This window comes from Eleutherodactylus coqui, chromosome 6 (assembly GCF_035609145.1).
Source record: "Eleutherodactylus coqui strain aEleCoq1 chromosome 6, aEleCoq1.hap1, whole genome shotgun sequence".
Classification (NCBI taxonomy): Eukaryota; Metazoa; Chordata; class Amphibia; order Anura; family Eleutherodactylidae; genus Eleutherodactylus; species Eleutherodactylus coqui.
The window spans coordinates 49,444,088-49,461,350 of NC_089842.1; the positions used below are offsets into that span (position 1 = coordinate 49,444,088).

Sequence of the window (17,263 nt, forward strand, 5' to 3'; positions counted from 1 at the left end):
CTTTGTAGCACCACATGTGACTTTGTAGCGCTACATGCGATATCGCTGAGATTTTCTCGCTGCGATGCAGTGTTGCCCGTGTGAATGAGGCCTTAGGAGCATTGACTTCTCTGACTTTTCCTTTGTGCAGCTTTTGTGCAACTGCAATTTCTTTGTAACAGACTGATTTTCAGCTTCTTCGATTATACACAGTAGGTTTTCCTCTTCACACCTGAGTGACCATTTATAGTATTTCTATTCTTGCTGACCACCTTACACCTGCAGGCATCAGTCTGGTGCATTTTGCACTGAGGCACTCTTTCCTATGCAGGAATTTAGGGTTTCATTTTTTCTTTTCACCTCTCACAGCCTTTTATTGGGGTTGTGCATAGTGTTACTTGTCATGATCAAGTCGCATCTCGTGGATCACCTGACAGGTAATGAAAAAGTAGACGTCTTTATGAAGCAGAGGATTTTTGATGAGGGGAAAGTTGAGGGTCTCTCTTTGGCCTCTCTAATTAAGGCACAGGAATCATCCTATGGGGCGGAATTGAGAAGGCCTGATAATTCTCTGGTTATAGGAGAGGATGAAATGTTGTAAGGGTAAGTGTGGATCGTGAAGATCTTTATGAATACTTAGCTCAAGTGCAACTACTGATTTTTGTCTGGTGATCGGAGAGCGATGCTAGAGGCTTCTTAGACATTGAATGTATTGCACTAGGCAGTAGCAACGCTCTCTAATGAAAGAGCGCCCGCCGGCCTAACTAATTTTTTTAAACTATCCAGCGCCCTCCCTTTGTGAACCCTTTACACGCCGCACTGTACATAGATTGTGGCGTGTAAGGGGTTAATAGCAGAGGTCGCTGTCCCAATGCAACCCCGCTGTTCCAGCGGGACGCCGGAAGCCGCAAGATCCACATGACGTAAGTACCAGCCTGCCATGACGTAACCTTACGTCCTGTGGCGGGGAAGGGGTTAATATAGTGTCATAAGGTGAATCGGGTGGTTTATCATGAGAAGACAGTCCTAACTCTGACAAGGTGACAGCACAACAGCGCCGATCTGCTTCCTTTATCTTCTTTACTATATTAGCTGAATCTTGTCCAGCTGGGCCCAGAAATGTCACTAATAACTGCAGTTAATTTACATTACAGGGATTTTGCATTTCTTTGTATATAAAGCTTAATTATTGATTCAGTGAAACACTCCGTAACCTTCATGTACTTTGTATCCTTCAGTTTTCATTATTTTTCCTTGCTGTCAGGGAATGGAAACGTTCTTGATTTACATGATTAGGACAGTTTTTTTTTTTTGCTTTGGATGTTTTTTTCCTCACAGTAATTTTGAGAAATGTGAGGAACTGAAATGCAACAAATATTGGAAAACTATGGTGCCAAGATGAAGCTTTCATGTACATAAAAAAAATAGAAAACGCTTTAAGATTTCAGTTTGAAACTCTAATTAGTTTTTTTCCTAACAATTTTTCATTCTGCAGGAACTGCTCATCACAGAACAGCAAGAGAGGAACATGGTGACAAAAATAAAGTCAATTACCGCAGTCGCAGTCCCATACGTCTGCAGCGGGAAAGGGCTGAGGCAGGAGATATGAGAAAACCAGGTAAGCTTAACTAAAGGTAATGCAGAAGCCTGGGCTTACAAGGGCTGGGCTTTTATGATGATCGGGACAGCTTTCCATGTGTGTCCTATTAGGGCATATGCATATGGAGCCGCTGCAAGGAATGGCTTTCCTCTTGAGGGCTCAGCATGTTCATGTAGTACATGAATGTCCCATTGGCATAGGCAGCAAGTACAGAGATTTCCAAGAAGGTTGGGAAATATTGTGAAATGAGATTCTCAAAGCACAATCGTTAACAATCCCTAAAAGAAGGAAGAATGGGAAGCATTTAAAGAGACTAGGATGGATGAAAACAGAACGAACACATATACTAAAATCGTAGAAAAATATGTTCATCAAAGGGAAAGAGGCTGGAATATCTAAAGAAGAATATAATGCAGCCTCAGTAATTGTAGGGCAAGTGTCAGAAAAGCTAAAGCTGATAATGAATTGAGGCTTGTATGAGAGGCCAAAAGCAATAAAAAAAGACTTTGGCGATTATGTCAAAAGTAAAAGAAATGTCAAAGATGCTATAAGAAGTTTACAGGATGAAAATGGTGAATTGGTTAAGAATGATGTTGAGAAGGCCAAACTTTTAAATTCCTATTTTGAATCTGAAAATAAAATCACAGAGGTGAGAGAAAAAAGTGTACAAAGACATAACACACAGAAAAAGAAGCCAAATATGCATCCCCAGATACTGCAGGGCAGGCTCAATCACCATGAACAATTGCTCTCTTATTTTGTAATCTGGCTCTCTGCATGCTATCAGTAAACCTGGTGATTGAACCTGCCCTGCAGTATCTGGGGATGCATATTTGGCTTCTTTTTCTGTGAGTTATGTCTTTGCACATGTGAAAAAGACTTGGGTATACTAATAGATTGCAGACTGAACATGAGTCAACAGTGTGATGCAGCAGCAAAAAGGCAAACAAAATTCTGGGATGTATTAAGAGAAGCATAGAGTCTAGATCACGTGAGGTCATTATCCCCCTCTACTCTTCCTTAGTCAGACCTCATCTGGAATTCTGTGTCCAGTTCTGGGCACCCCACTTTAAAAAAGACATAGACAAAGTGGAGCAAGTTCAGAGAAGAGGTACCAAGATGGTGAGCGGTCTGCAAATAATGTCCTATGAGGAATGGTTAAAGGATCTGGGAATGTTTAGCTTGCAAAAAAGAAGGCTGAGAGGAGACTTAATAGCTGTCTACAAATATCTGAAGGGCTGTCACAGTGCAGAGGGATCAGCCCTATTCTCATTTGTACAAGGAAAGACTAGAAGTAATGGGATGAAACAGAAAGGGAGGAGACACAGATTAGATATAAGACAGTGAGGGAGATCAATGAGTGGAACAGGTTACCATGGGAGGTGGTGAGTTCTCCTTCAATGGAAGTGTTCAAGCAAAGGCTGGACAGACATCTGTCTGGGATGATTTAGTGAATCCTGCTTCATCTCTAGAGGATTAGATAAATTCTTCCCATGTGAGCATAGCCTATTGTGATTGTTTCTTGGAGCGTGACAGTCTGCAGTTTGCTTATCATTGTGGTAGAAAGTGTTGACCACAGAGAATAGTTCCTTGAGGATTATACAGTGAGGCTTTATTTAACTCCAACGTAAATCCTTTTGCTTCTGCCGTCCTACTACAAGTTTTGTAGGTGAAACATAGCGGGCAACTCGTCTCTTCATAGACATAGCACGCAAAATGAATGCTGCAAAACCTGCTTTTTATATTGAAGCAACGGGGGCTATTAAAGAGGTTGTTCTCATGAAGACAACCCCTATCTATATGTTCTATTAGGGAATATGGATACAGAGGGGATCTGTACAAGCGTCTTTCATTCTGTCTTTCCTTGTATGGAAATCTGGACAGCAGATCATCTGAATTGATGGCTTTTACTACTACAGCATTAGCTGTATTGTTCCATCATGATCTGTGTTTATGCAACACTGATAATAAACAAGCCACAGAGTAGCGACGCTCCGGATTAATGCCGTATCACAACTGTATTGCTTTTGCTTCTCTCAGTGAAAGAAGACAGACCAGATGTAAGGGATCTTCTGACTGACCTGCAAGATATCAGTGACGGTGAGCGGAAAACAAGTTCTGCGGAATCCTCCTCAGGTATTATAGATTATTTCAGGCGAGGCTATGTCCTTCTATTGCATGTACTGTGTAGGGATGCGGCGCTTTACTCTGACTACTTCCAACATTTTAGACCAACTAATGACACTCGCCTCTATTTTAGCTGTGCCTTTTTAAATTTTTGACCATCCTTTTGTAATATCCTTTCAGTAGGGTCCGCATCTGCGTCAGAGGAAGAAGACGAGACCAGTTCAGAGGAGTCAGAGGAAGCAGAGGTGGAAGATGAGGAGGAGGAGGAGGAAGAAGAGGAGGAAACTGCAAGCAATTCAGAGGCTACTACATCAGAGCAGACTGCAGGTAGTAATGTTATAAGGGAATAGCTATTGCAATGACATAAAGTACATCCAAACACTTCTATAAAATGCAGCTTTAGACCCCATTCACATCTCCTCTTCAGCTCTGTCCAGGGGTCCCATCAAGGTGTCTGTTTGAAATCCTGACAGCTGCTTTTTTTTTTTGCATAATTAGAGCAGACCGAGTACGAGTACACACCGTCTTGGGAACATGAACCCACACCTCGAAGTGAAGATTATATTCTTCACTCCAAGCTGTGGGTTCATCTTGCTCAAACGGTGTGTCCTGGCACTTTGTCTGCTCTCCCGGGGACTTGGGCTTTGGGAATGATCATGCCTGCGACCACATTTAGTGTTCAGCAAACACTGCTAATAACATCTTCTGCAGGCTGTTGAATCCCCCTTATAAAGGAAAATTCTTTTCAGCAGCACTCACCATAACCCATAAGGGGGGGGGGGGTTTCTTCCACATGTAGTGTCCTGCACGCCTAACTGGGATTGAATCCTAATCCCATAGATTCAGGCAGAGTAAAAAAGAAAAATAGGCAGCAGAGTCCAGATCTTCAGGTGCAATAAAGACTTATATTTCCATCAGAACATCACATCATCATGAAATACAGCGACATTTCGACCGTTACATAGATGGTCTTTGTCAAGCTTCGACAAAGACCATCTATGTAACGGTCGAATCCCCCTTATAGACTGAATTGGTTTTCTTCTCCCCATTACTGATAATCCGGACTTCACCTCTATTAGTCATTACATTTGCTTGCGAGGTTCTTTGCCTTTCACTCTTTATGCTTTTCTCATGTTCTAACGAGTTCTTCCCTGCTTTCCCTTGCAGAGATCCTTCCAGTCCATGTACCATCTGCTCGCTTTGCCTTTGAATATCACCAACGCAAACATCTTTATACAATATCCAAATGTAGTTGTAATCTTCATCGCCCATTAACAACCTTTGAACAGATGTCTTTCTTTCCCGTGCCACATGCCATCACAATGATCTATAAAGCATCTCTCTGCGCAGCTGCCCTCATATTGTGAGGCTTTGGAGGGAGTTGGGTAAACTGTTCACGAGTTGCAGTTGACTCGAAGCTTCCACCTTATCCACAAAGCTGTCATTGCCACTAAAGCTCAATAGACCAGTTTCCAAATAATGTCTTGATGTATCAGGAACTTTCATCCCTCCACAGCTGGTATCCCTCGGTCCCAGATGTTTGCTGCGGTTGTAACAGTCCAGGAGGCACAGTGTTGCATATATAGTGGAGCTGCCTTTCTTTACGACAACTTTGGGGGTGGTTCTTAAAGTGATGGGGGTAATCTTCCCCGATTGCCCTGAGGCAACCCTACTCTTTGTTTCCCATGATACCATGTGGAAATCTATTACCCCCCCCCAACCCTTGTGACTTAACACCTGCCATAGCTGAAGAAGAAATGTTAAAGAAAAAACAATATTCACTATTCATCTAATAGATTTGTACTGATTGTGTTACAGAAGAGGTCAGCGATGAAGAGATGAGCGAGGAAGAGGAGAGAGAGCATAGGAATCACATTCCTGTTGGTAAGTCTTACTATACTTGAGCAATAGATGCGATTTGTAACAATCGCTAACTGATAAAGGTGATCCACTAATTCACAGCGATGTTGCCTTTTATCATTGTCAGCTGCTTGACGAATGGTATAGGCTAGACAAGGTTTAAAAAGCTTTCTGAGCTATGTACCATTTTGTTAAAAATGCTGGCCATGTGGGAAAATAAAACGGACTATACTCTTCCGTCCCGCCTCCCCACAGCTCTAGTGCCACCTCTCTGTTCACCCTGCCAGTGCTCTGCTTACAGGCAGGATGTCACAGAATAACTCTGCAGCCTGTAAATAGATCCTGCGAGATGAACAGAGAGGTGGTGTTGAACTGAGGAGCCAGAAGGGGTGAGGATAGTCTGTTTTATTTTTCCGCATAGGCAGTATTCTTAAAAATCTAACTCTGAAAAACTCATTTAAGGTGGATTTCCAGGATTGGGGTAAATGGTATAAAAAGGTGCAGTATTAACCTGGATAATATCCCTGCTGCTTCAGCTCTGCCGCTCTGGTGTTCCCTTCCTGGTTTATTTGACTGCAGTGATGATATCATATCTTAAATACTTGCTGCAGCCAGTCACTGGCCTCGGTGGTGTACCATGATTGGCTGCAGCAGTCACATGTTGTAGATGTGACATCCTCAAAACAGCCAATCAAACAGTGACTCTGCAACGGGAGGGGAATTTACCATTCCAGTAGTACATTGTTTGAAAAATAATCTTATTTTATTGAGTATATTACAGAATGAAAATGCAGGTTACATTAATACTAATTCAGGTTTAAAGACCTGGAAGAGGCAGTAAAGAATGGGACGCGCAGGTCCCTAACAGAAATTATACATTTGATTACTTGTAAACATAAAATTGCAATTAGATTTGTATTATTTAAACATACAAGAAGTCATTACTTTCCTGCAATAATAATATTTTGGATTTAAGACAAACAAAACAGAAAACAAATAAGGTAACCGATTCAATCGTGTCTGAAAGATTCTGTCGCCGTTATGTGGCCTAATCACATTACGAGCCAATGTGATACATTCCCTTGCACCCTCTCCTGGGCAGTGTTCCACAAGGCCTCTATCCTTCTATGCGTATGTTCACAAAATTCTACTAGGTGCGCACTTTTGCATCCTCTGACGCCACTGTTGGTCGCGGCGATCCACTGACAACATTGCTCGCTTCTTCCCACCCGTAGGGACTGCTTCTTTCCTCCTACAGACATGCTGCTTGCATACAAACAGTCTTGGCTTAGTGGCTGCAGCAGGGTTATAGCCTATAAGAGGAGCTAACACTTTTCTCCTGAGGCCTCCCTCACACAGGCATTTGCAGAAATGCAGGGTTTTTCAACGCTGCGTTTACTGCGGTTTCAGCAGTGTTGTCATGCATTTTTAACAATGTTTTGGCTGCTGGGGAAAAAAAATCGATTCTCACCTAGCTGGCACTGTCCGGGTCCCTGTCGCTGTTCTCCAAAGCCCCCGGCACTTGTTATCGCCAACAGAGGATCCTTTGTTAGTGATGGGGTTTGAAAATCTGGCCTCCAGGAAGAGATTGCTCTGATTGGCTGAGCCCACTGAGTGCCAGCAGGCTCAGCCAATCACAGCCCGCACTGGATGCATTTATTGAATGGCTGTGATTGGTGCATCGAGGGACAGCTCTGAGCTCTGATTGGCGAAGCTGGCAATCCTGAAACATTTAGAGCAATCTCTCGCTTTGGAGGTTTTGTCAGCTTGAGAAGTGGCCGGCAGCCTGCCCGGAGCTCCGGAGGAAAGCGTCGGGGACCCCGACGACATCAGCTAGATGAGTATTTCCTTTTTTTTTGTTTTAAGGTAGTGTAGCTAGAGCTTGCATTAAAAAACGTTGTACCAAGTTGGGCCACGTTTTCAGCATTGCTGAAACCGCTACCCATTCATTTCAATAGGCGACACAGGGCTGAAAAAGGCCAAAGATAGAACATGCATCGCTGTCAAAGTGCAGTGTTTTGATGTTTGTGTGAGCAGCCCCATTGAAATGAATTGGAGCGTTGTACAGTGTTCAGTGCTGCGCTGAAAAGGCAGTGCTAAACGCTGTACAAAAACGTCTGTATGAGGGAGGCCTTAGTGTCTGCCTCATGGTGGCAGCAGCTATACCCATGGTCTTGGCAGTGACCCCCAATGAATGAGATGATTAACAGATTTTACAGTAATTAACAAAAAATGTATTTTTAAAGCAACATTACATTTTCAGTTTCCTGCTATAGATATTGAATTGCTTACTTGGCAGCCAACAATTTGTCTCATGGGACCGCATAGGAGGCAATCATTGCTTCTTCTCATAGTCCTGTCCACGATCACTCCTGCAAGGACGAAGCTGCTGACATTGATTTCTATGCGATCAGCTGTATTTTTTTGCAGATAGAAACCTGAATTCTTCATGTAAACCTCCCTCCACCCCCAGTTGCTTTCTTTGCTAACATGTGACCGCCTCACTTGGGATTTTATGTAACGGAGACGGAAAAATATTGTCTTATTTTGTGTTTTTATGTTTTACATGATCGGTGATCAGAATGGTATAATGTAGATCACCACATTGTTCAGTACATTAGCTGCGGCTTTGTCACTAACACAATCTGTTTTGTAGTCACAGAGTCCAGATTTGATCACGACTCTTCTGAGAGTGAGGAGGAAGAAGAAGAAGAGGAGGAAGATGAGGAGGAGGAAGAAGAAACTAGAATTGAAAGCCCACATTCAATTGCGCGGACAGATGGCGAATATGTCCCTGATTCTCCGGTCATGTCACCTGTTGAGCTGAAGCAAGAATTGCCTAAATATCTTCCAGCACTACAGGTAAAATGAGGAGCACACCTGTAAAGTACAGCTTAGTCTGATATGTGTTACGGTTCTCCTTTAACTGTTTTTTTCCTATTTCTGCAGGGCTGCCGCAGTGTGGAGGAATTTCAGTGCCTGAATCGGATCGAGGAAGGAACCTATGGAGTTGTGTACAGAGCAAAGGACAAGAAGACGGGTCTGCAAATGTTTTGGGTTTTCACAGTTTTGACATGTATTAATTTCTGTTGAGGGAGGGAGCACAAAAGTGATCGCCTAAGAGGGCAATGAATGCTATGTTCACACGGCGGAATCCAGCGGGGATTCCAACTCTAAAACCAAAGCAGAAAGGTGCAGCTGCAGGTTTCTGCTGTGTGTTTTGCTATGGATTCGCACGCTGATTTACCCCCGTAAATGGACAAATCTGCATGCAGAACTTCCAATGCTTTTCCTTGCAAAGACGTAACCTGTCGCTATTTGACGGCAATCCGCAGGGAATCATGTTGGAAATTCTGCACCCAGATTTTGCCCATTGATGGCTAAATCCGCGTGTGAATCCACAACAAATACCACAACAGAATAGCTGCTAATTTCTTCCACTTACAGCTGGAATTTCGCTGAAGCTTCCTTGTCAGATTCTGCTATGTGAACATAGCCCAATGAGTGGCCTTACATGGGACAGCTATCGCTCCAGTGCTTTCAAGGATGAATGAATACCTATTTACACTAAGTAAAAACCCGCTCACTGGTTGCTTTATTGCATTAATCTGAAACTAAGTGACTAGCCACTACTGAGCGATTTCTTGCTGAAAATCACTCGTTCAAGAAATGTTTTTTATTGTCTACTAGTTGTCCAGTGTAAGGCCACCCTTAGAGTTTTACCTCTCCATAGCTCCTACTTGTATATTGTCCCTTTTAAAAGGATCGTACAGAATTAGAATAGCATGGCTGCTTTCGACCTGAAACAGCACCACACCTGTCCATGGGTAGTGTCTGGTATTGCAGCTCATTGTAGAGAGGGGAATGAACTGTATTTCCAGACACAACCTATTTACCGCTGTGGCGCTGTTTCAAGAAGAAAGAAGCCATGTTTTTCTAACACTGTTCAATGCCTTTTAATCGTTAGTAGTATATAGACAAGTAATGTGTGGGCCTATACACTCATCAGCTATAATATTAAAACCGCTGACTGGTGAAATGAATAACATTGTAGTTGTGTTGGAAGCAGAATAATAGGCAAGCATAAGGGCTGGAGCGACATGGATGGGAGCCATTTTGTGATGGATAGATGACTGAAGATGCTCTGACCCAAAACAGTAGGTCTTCATGGTATGAAGGGGTTGAAGGTCTTCATGGTATGAAGGGGTTGAAGGGGAGTTGTCCGGTTACTGGGCAACCCATTTTCAATAGGACCCCCTGTGTGAAAATAATAAACAGAAGTGTACTTGCCCCTCAGTGGCCACCGAGTGTCAGCGCTACAGCCCACTGTGGTCCTGATGACACATGATGTAACAGGAAGTCACGTGACTGCTGCAGCCAATAGGAGGCTGCAATGTTACCTCCCATTCTCCTGGCTTCGGACGAGTATCCCTAACAGCATTTAAAGGGTTAACCTTAGCGATCAGAGTTATTTCCGATTGTGACTGTTACTGGCGGGTGTCAGCTGTCAAAGATGGCCAATACACACCATGTATGGAGTGGGCTCAGCTCCCAAGCCTGCTTCATACACAGACACCCAATATACGCCGTATATGTTTGCCTGATGTCAGGAAGGAGCTAATATTATAGCTTATCAGTGTACGTTCACCATGTTAGAAAACCATGATTTTGTGACTTGACCACTGGGGGCACTGTTCTGTTAGAGACTAGGCAGAATCCTGTCGGTCACATTAGCGGTGTCCAATCATTTTAAGACATCTGACACTTATTTTTGTTTTCCTTATTGCTTCCTAGATGAAATATTTGCACTGAAGAGGTTAAAAATGGAAAAAGAGAAGGAAGGCTTCCCTATAACGTCTCTCCGGGAGATCAACACCATATTGAAAGCCCAGCATGAAAATATTATCAGGGTCCGGGTAAGAATCAGAAGCGGTAGGACTGCTGAAATTATAATTGTTGGCCTGCAAATATCTTCTTTTTTTTTTTTTCAGTGAGATATTTTTATCTTCCTTCACCACAGTTTAGTGATAGTTTTTGCTTCCCAGCCTCAACCATTTCCTGATTGTGGGCGTTACAGACAGACGTACAAGGACAGCTGGAATGAAATGTACTGCTTTGTGGTGGTACTGGTACATCCGCACACACGATTTGCTGCCTTTGCTAAATTTTACTTTTTAGGGGTTTTCCCATGATCGAATTTCATGGTCCAACCGCTGACACCTTCACTCTTAGAACAATCTGTGGAGAGGAGTGACTAAGTAAAGTCACTCGCTAGAAGGGCTCATTCCCACAAGCGTGATTTCATCATGTATTACGCTGTTAATGGGGTAAATGAAAGTACGTTGATTTTCATTGATCCATTCACATTAGTGTATATACATTGCTTGTAATACGCCTGTAAAAAAAAAAAACACCATTCTCTATGGATTGCGTATTCAACACTGTCAATACACTATGGATTGCGCGTGGGCGGTGGTACATACGCAATGCCGCTATGAGACATAGCGGGGAGTTTAAAAAAAAAAAAAAACCAAACTAGTTACAATGCACATGATCGCATGCATGAGATTCGCTGTCATGGGCAGTGCACAATCGCTGCCATATGTGGCGACAGTTGGCTCACATGGCAGTAAAATGCAGTGTGATCCACGCAGCGTTTTACGCATATACCCGTGGGAATGACCCCTAAAAACATGGCAAACAGCCAAGCATGACAGTTGAGCTGTTTCCATATTGCATATTGACTTGATTGTAAAGTAATGGCGCAAGTAGTGGGGTAGGCATCCCTGTTTTGGGGAATCAGTAAGGGGGCCAGCATCAGAACTCCAATATTCAGATTTATGGCTTATTTAGTCAGTGTAGTATGAAATCTATTGTAGGAAACCCTTTTTAAAAGGATCCTGTCATCACATTCATGCTTCCCTAATTGTCGGCAGCGTGTAATACCAACAGGCTCCTTCGTTACACTTATCTGTATGTTACTCTGAAACACTGAGGTGTTCTAGGGAGAGACCGATCAATAAAGCTGAGCTGCGTGGAGAAGCCAGAGAGGAGCTGCTGAGTGGACAGTTTTTCCTGTGTCCTGCTCCTTTTAAAACATTGTTTCTCATTCATGTCATTTGGGGATGCAGAAGACTATGTCGTAGACTGCAAGTGTGTTACAAGGTAGATCATAGTCCTTTGGAATGACCGGGCCTGTCTTTTTTTTGTGCTGCCCACATGTAGGGCTGCATGAAACGACACATTCCCTTTTAAAGAGAACTTGCCATTAAGTGTAAGCACCAAAAACTAAGTTCTGGTACTTCTGGTTTAGGTGACGTGCCCCGTTGCTCCACACACACCAGCTTGGCTCTTCTTCAGAAGAATGTGCACACATGCCAGTTCATCTCTATGGGAGGGCAAAATGTGATTCGTTCTGAGTAAGAGTAATCTTGTAGATATGGTACCTTTTAATGGCTAACAAAAAGAGATGGTGTATGTGTGTACAGGGGTGGACAAAAATAAGGAAACCCCATATGAAGTGCATGCCTTATATGAGATTATAAATCATATTTCAATAAGACACGTAGGGACGGATTTTAAGTGCAGGTAATATGAACAAGACCAAAAATGGATTTTAAAGTAAGACAAAGGGGGGCGGAGCCTGGCCGGAGATGTAGATAGTCGCATCTCAGAGTAGCTCCTGCAAGATCCGACATTCCCATCCTGTTAACGGGACCCAGAGACGCCGAAAGGCAATCAAAAAGCAGCGGAGGCACAGTAGCAAGCTCCGGAGACAGAACAGACAGCAGCAGAGTTAATGGTGCGAGGCAAGGAGCGGGGGAAGGCAGATGAAGCCGGCGGCAGGCAGAAACAACATGGCGCCGGAGGGAGGGAGCCGAGAACGCTCATACCGCGGCCCAGCACAAACAGTGCAGACACAGCACGTAAACTGGCAAGGTATGCCAGGGAGGAGGGGGGCAGAAAACAGGACTCCATAAGCCTAAAACAACGGAGGGGAGAGCGGGAGAGCCCACAGAGAAGCACACAAACGGAGGGAGCAGGAGGGGAGGAAGAAACTGCAGACACAGTACATGCAGAAAGTGAAAGTCAAAAGGAAAGAGCAGACAAAGCAAACACAACAACGGACCCTGCAAAACACAGCAAGGACAAGGAAAAACAAAATAGTCTACATGCTGTACAAGATCATGCTGGAAATAAGCAGGAAGTCACAAGTCAGGCAGACAACCCCAACTACAAAAATAAAGGTGCAAACAGTGTCAATCCAGACGAACACTACACAGAAGACAGCATGAATAATGCAAGCAGCCCAGGCATATGCACGCACAGCGCAAATCACGCAGACACCTCAGAAAGCACTATACGAGACACCTCCCAAAGTGCAGAAGATGCCGCCAAAAAAGATCAAAGGCAGGAGGACGAAAGGTGCGCCAGGGAGCCTACGTTGAAAGAAATATTCAGCGAAATCACTAAAGGCAACGCATCACTGAACAACCTTAATATGCAGATGGGGGCGATGCAAAGTAATGTAAACCTGCTACGGCAAGATATGAGGAAAATATCAGAGCGTCTGACAGAAACTGAACAACGTATAAGCGACGTAGAAGACGCAATACAGCCGATGCAGCGAGACGTGGAAAAAAATCTGCATGACATACAATATCTACAGAACAAGGTCGACGACCTAGAAAATAGGTCAAGAAGGAACAACGTGCGGATTGTGGGCCTCCCAGAAAAGACGGAAGGAAGAAACCCTGCAGAATTTTTTGAAACATGGCTGCCCGAACTGTTCGGAAGAAACACTCTAACTGCAATGTTTGCAGTCGAAAGAGCCCACCGTGTACCGACACGACCCCTCCCCCTGGGGGCTCCAGCCAGACCGATACTCATCAAAGTACTGCATTACAGAGACCGTGATACCATACTCCAAAAGGCCCGCGAAAAGGGTGAAATCCAATATAATGGCGTGAAAGTCTCCTTCTATCCAGATTTCTCCACGGAAATACAAAAGAAGCGAGCAACATTTGTAGAAATAAAAAGACGACTGCGAAACCTACAAGTGCCCTACGGGATGCTGTACCCGGCTAAACTGAGAGTGGCAGCGCTGGGCACGACACAATTCTTTGAAAACCCAAAAGATGCAGGTGCCTGGATAGATCAAAATGAAGAACAGATTCGGAGGGGAAGATCGCCGCGCAAGACACCATGAAGAGGCTGCACCTAAAGAAACGTTCATGCAAAGGGAACCGAAAATTTCTGAAAGGAGCTCCTGGGACGACAGGATGCATCGCGTAGGAGAATGGAGGACTGGTACCCCGATCCGATGAGACAACGGATCAGTGATACATGTTGGGGGTGTCTGTTGTTTGGTCTCTCTCTCGCATATTAGGGGAATATTAGATAAGATACAGTTAAAAGGGATAAGGTTAAACGATAGAAAAATGATTCAGGGTGGGATAAGGGGAAGAAATGTCAACGTAAATGTACAAATGATAAATGTGTTGCAAATAACGAAAATATGTATAGTAAATGTGGATAAATGTCTGTACTGGGGGATGTGGAAATGTCTGTACTGGGGGATGTGGGGGACCAAACCAAAATGTTACTGGAGAAGCCCTATGCGGAGAACAAACAGTAATACACATACACATATACGGGGCGACACGGGCGAGACACAAATACAGAGATGGGGACCCTCCCAGTGCGACTCACTCATAAAAACAAAAATTGGTGGAGGCGCCCAGAAAATAATAACCCTGCGGAAAACAAAAAACAAGGAAAATGGGTAGTAGGATAAGGGTCGTATCGTGGAACGTGAGAGGTATGAGTGACCAGACAAAACGATCAGCAGTACTGCAAGTCATCAAGGAACAAGGCCCGGCTATTATATGCTTGCAGGAAACACATTTATCAAAAGAAAATACGGACACGTTCAAAATAGGAGGGATGGGACAGAGCTTCCACTCCACACACACGAGGTATTCCAGGGGGGTCAGCATAGTGATACACAGAAATATACCGTTTAAATGTCTCTCACGAAAAATTGACCCAGAAGGCCGCTTTATATGCCTACACTGCAGAATCTACAACTACACATGCATTATAGCTTCAGTATATATCCCGCCACCATATAATAACATGATAATGAGGCAAGTTATAGGTTTCATAACAGATAAACCGGACATTCCAGTCCTTATCATAGGCGACTTTAATTCGGTCATTAACCCTGCACAGGACAGACTAAGGGCAAGAAACGCAAACGAAGAAAGGAACCTGACACCACTAGGTAAACTAATAAACGAGATATCATTGATAGACATATGGAGAACACGGCACCCCACAAACAAACAATACTCCTGCTACTCATCCACATACCAATGCTTATCTAGAATAGACCTAGCGGTAGGGAATATTCAGATATATAGAGATATAACCTCGATAGAATATCTACCAAGAGTTGTTTCTGACCACTCCATCCTACGTCTGGACATACAGCACAGTAACACTGTGAGTCATTCCCAAAAAAGATGGAATCTGAACTCGCACTGGCTAAACATATTAAACAAGGAAATAGTGAAAAAAACACTAGAGGAATACTTCATATTAAATAAGGATACCACAAGTATGACGATTTGCTGGGAGGCCATGAAGGCATATATGAGGGGGGTATACATACAGCAAATCACACAGGCAAAAAAAGGACATAGAGAAAGAGGGCAAAAAATACGAGACAAACTAAAAGAATCAGAAGAAAATTACATAAAAGAGAAAACTATAACAACACTCAACCTATGGAAACAGGCCCAAGAGGCCCTTAATAAATACGTCCTAGAAACGGCAGCCACTAAAAATGGGTTCAGGAAACAGACATATTATGAGGAGGGAGAAAAAACGGGACATATGCTGGCAGTTATAGCCCGAGCGCAAACTAGCCCCACATACATCATTGAACTAAAAGACGCACAAGGCGAGATAGTCAGGGACGCAACATCCATAAGAGAGATTGCACGGGAATTTTACTCCTCTCTGTATTCCTCGAAACTGGAAAAAACGGTAGAACAAATCGAGGAATACTTGGCGGATATAAGAACACATAAATTGACGGAGGAACAGAGAGAGTTTCTAGATGCACCAATAGACTTGGAGGAGATGCAAGAGGCAGTAAAAGATATGCAAAATAACAAGGCCCCAGGGGAGGATGGTTTCCCAATAGAATTTTACAAACAACATGCAGACACTTTATTACCACAACTCCTGGAGACATGGGCGGGGGCGGAAAAGGAAGGGGAACTACCACAAACAATGCGAAAAGCAAAAATAATAATTCTGTTAAAACCAGAAAAGGACCCCCTGTTGATGGACTCGTATAGGCCGATATCGCTGTTAAACGCGGATGTCAAAATTATAGCAAAAGTTTTAGCCAAGCGGCTATCACAAGTGGCATCCACCTTGGTGCATCCAGACCAGAGTGGGTTTATACCAGCAAGATCAACGGCTACGAACATCCGTAGAGTATTTCTAAACCTACAAATACCCGTAGATAATACCGGAGACAGAATCATATGCTCACTGGACGCGGCCAAGGCGTTTGATAGCGTTGAGTGGCAATACCTGTGGAAGGTACTAGAAAAAATGGGCTGTGGCCCAATATTTGTGAGACGAGTAAAACTCCTATATGCTAGAGCGGAGGCGGATGTGTCCATCAACGGGGGGTCATCAGAAACATTCCCACTACATAGAGGGACAAGGCAGGGATGCCCACTATCGCCACTCCTGTTTGCACTTGCAATAGAGCCCCTAGCATGCAAAATTCGGTCACACCAGGAAATAGTGGGATTCATAAGAGGAAACATGGAGGAGAAAATCGCTTTGTATGCAGACGACATGTTATTATTTTTAGGGGACAGGGAAAAATCTTTAGAAACCACGATGCAAACAATAAAAGAATTTGGAGCCTTCTCAGGACTCGCTATCAATTGGACCAAATCCGAAACACTATCAATAGACACCCCAGACATGCAAGTTGCCAACAGAGAATTAACCCTGAAATGCACCCCAACAATTAAATATCTGGGAGTTAAAATTACGAAAGAGGTCAGTGAGTACGGGAAAATAAACCTGGAACCACTTATGGAAAAATGGAAACAAAAACTTCACATATGGAAAAAACTACCCATGACAATCATAGGAAGAGTGAATCTTATAAAAATGATATGGATGCCCCAATTACTGTATCTAATACACAACTCCCCACACTGGATAACACAAAAATTTTTCCACAAGGCCAAGGGACTGTTTAGAGAACTCATATGGGGAGGGAAGACACCTAGGATAAAATTAGAACTGCTATACAATTCAAAAGAAAAGGGAGGATTAGCCTTGCCCAATCCGTTCTCGTACTTCATGGCCTCCCAGCTGCAACATCTCAGGGGATGGGAGACAGAAGAAACACACGACGCTAGTTTCAGAATCCTTAAAAATCTCTTTAACGGATCACATTTGTTTGAAACCCTGGAACGTGGAGCGTTTAAAAAAAACGGTCAAAGTGCCCCCACGCTATTATTGATACATAAAATATGGTGGAAGACCAGAAACATGCTTGATATAAAAAACTGCACACAACATACCCCCATATGGAATAACCCGCACCTGCCAGAAATCAACAAGCTAAAAGGATTCCAAGGGTGGAAAGACAGG

At 43.5% G+C, this 17,263-nt stretch overlaps 1 protein-coding gene across 7 annotated transcripts in view; it reads left to right on the top strand.

Annotated features, from left to right (window-relative positions):
• LOC136632131 (cyclin-dependent kinase 11B-like) overlaps window positions 1-17,263 on the top strand; it is a 43,415-nt gene that overhangs the window by 17,361 nt on the left and 8,791 nt on the right. For 5 of the 7 annotated variants that reach the window (XM_066606780.1, XM_066606778.1, XM_066606782.1 and 2 more), the window contains 7 exons: window positions 1,475-1,597; window positions 3,620-3,715; window positions 3,887-4,033; window positions 5,525-5,590; window positions 8,223-8,428; window positions 8,516-8,606; window positions 10,361-10,482. In XM_066606780.1, the coding sequence (XP_066462877.1) occupies window positions 1,475-1,597; window positions 3,620-3,715; window positions 3,887-4,033; window positions 5,525-5,590; window positions 8,223-8,428; window positions 8,516-8,606; window positions 10,361-10,482 (851 nt within the window). The remainder of the gene's footprint in view (window positions 1-1,474; window positions 1,598-3,619; window positions 3,716-3,886; window positions 4,034-5,524; window positions 5,591-8,222; window positions 8,429-8,515; window positions 8,607-10,360; window positions 10,483-17,263) is intronic. The other 2 variants (XM_066606779.1, XM_066606785.1) reach the window with 1 other exon arrangement.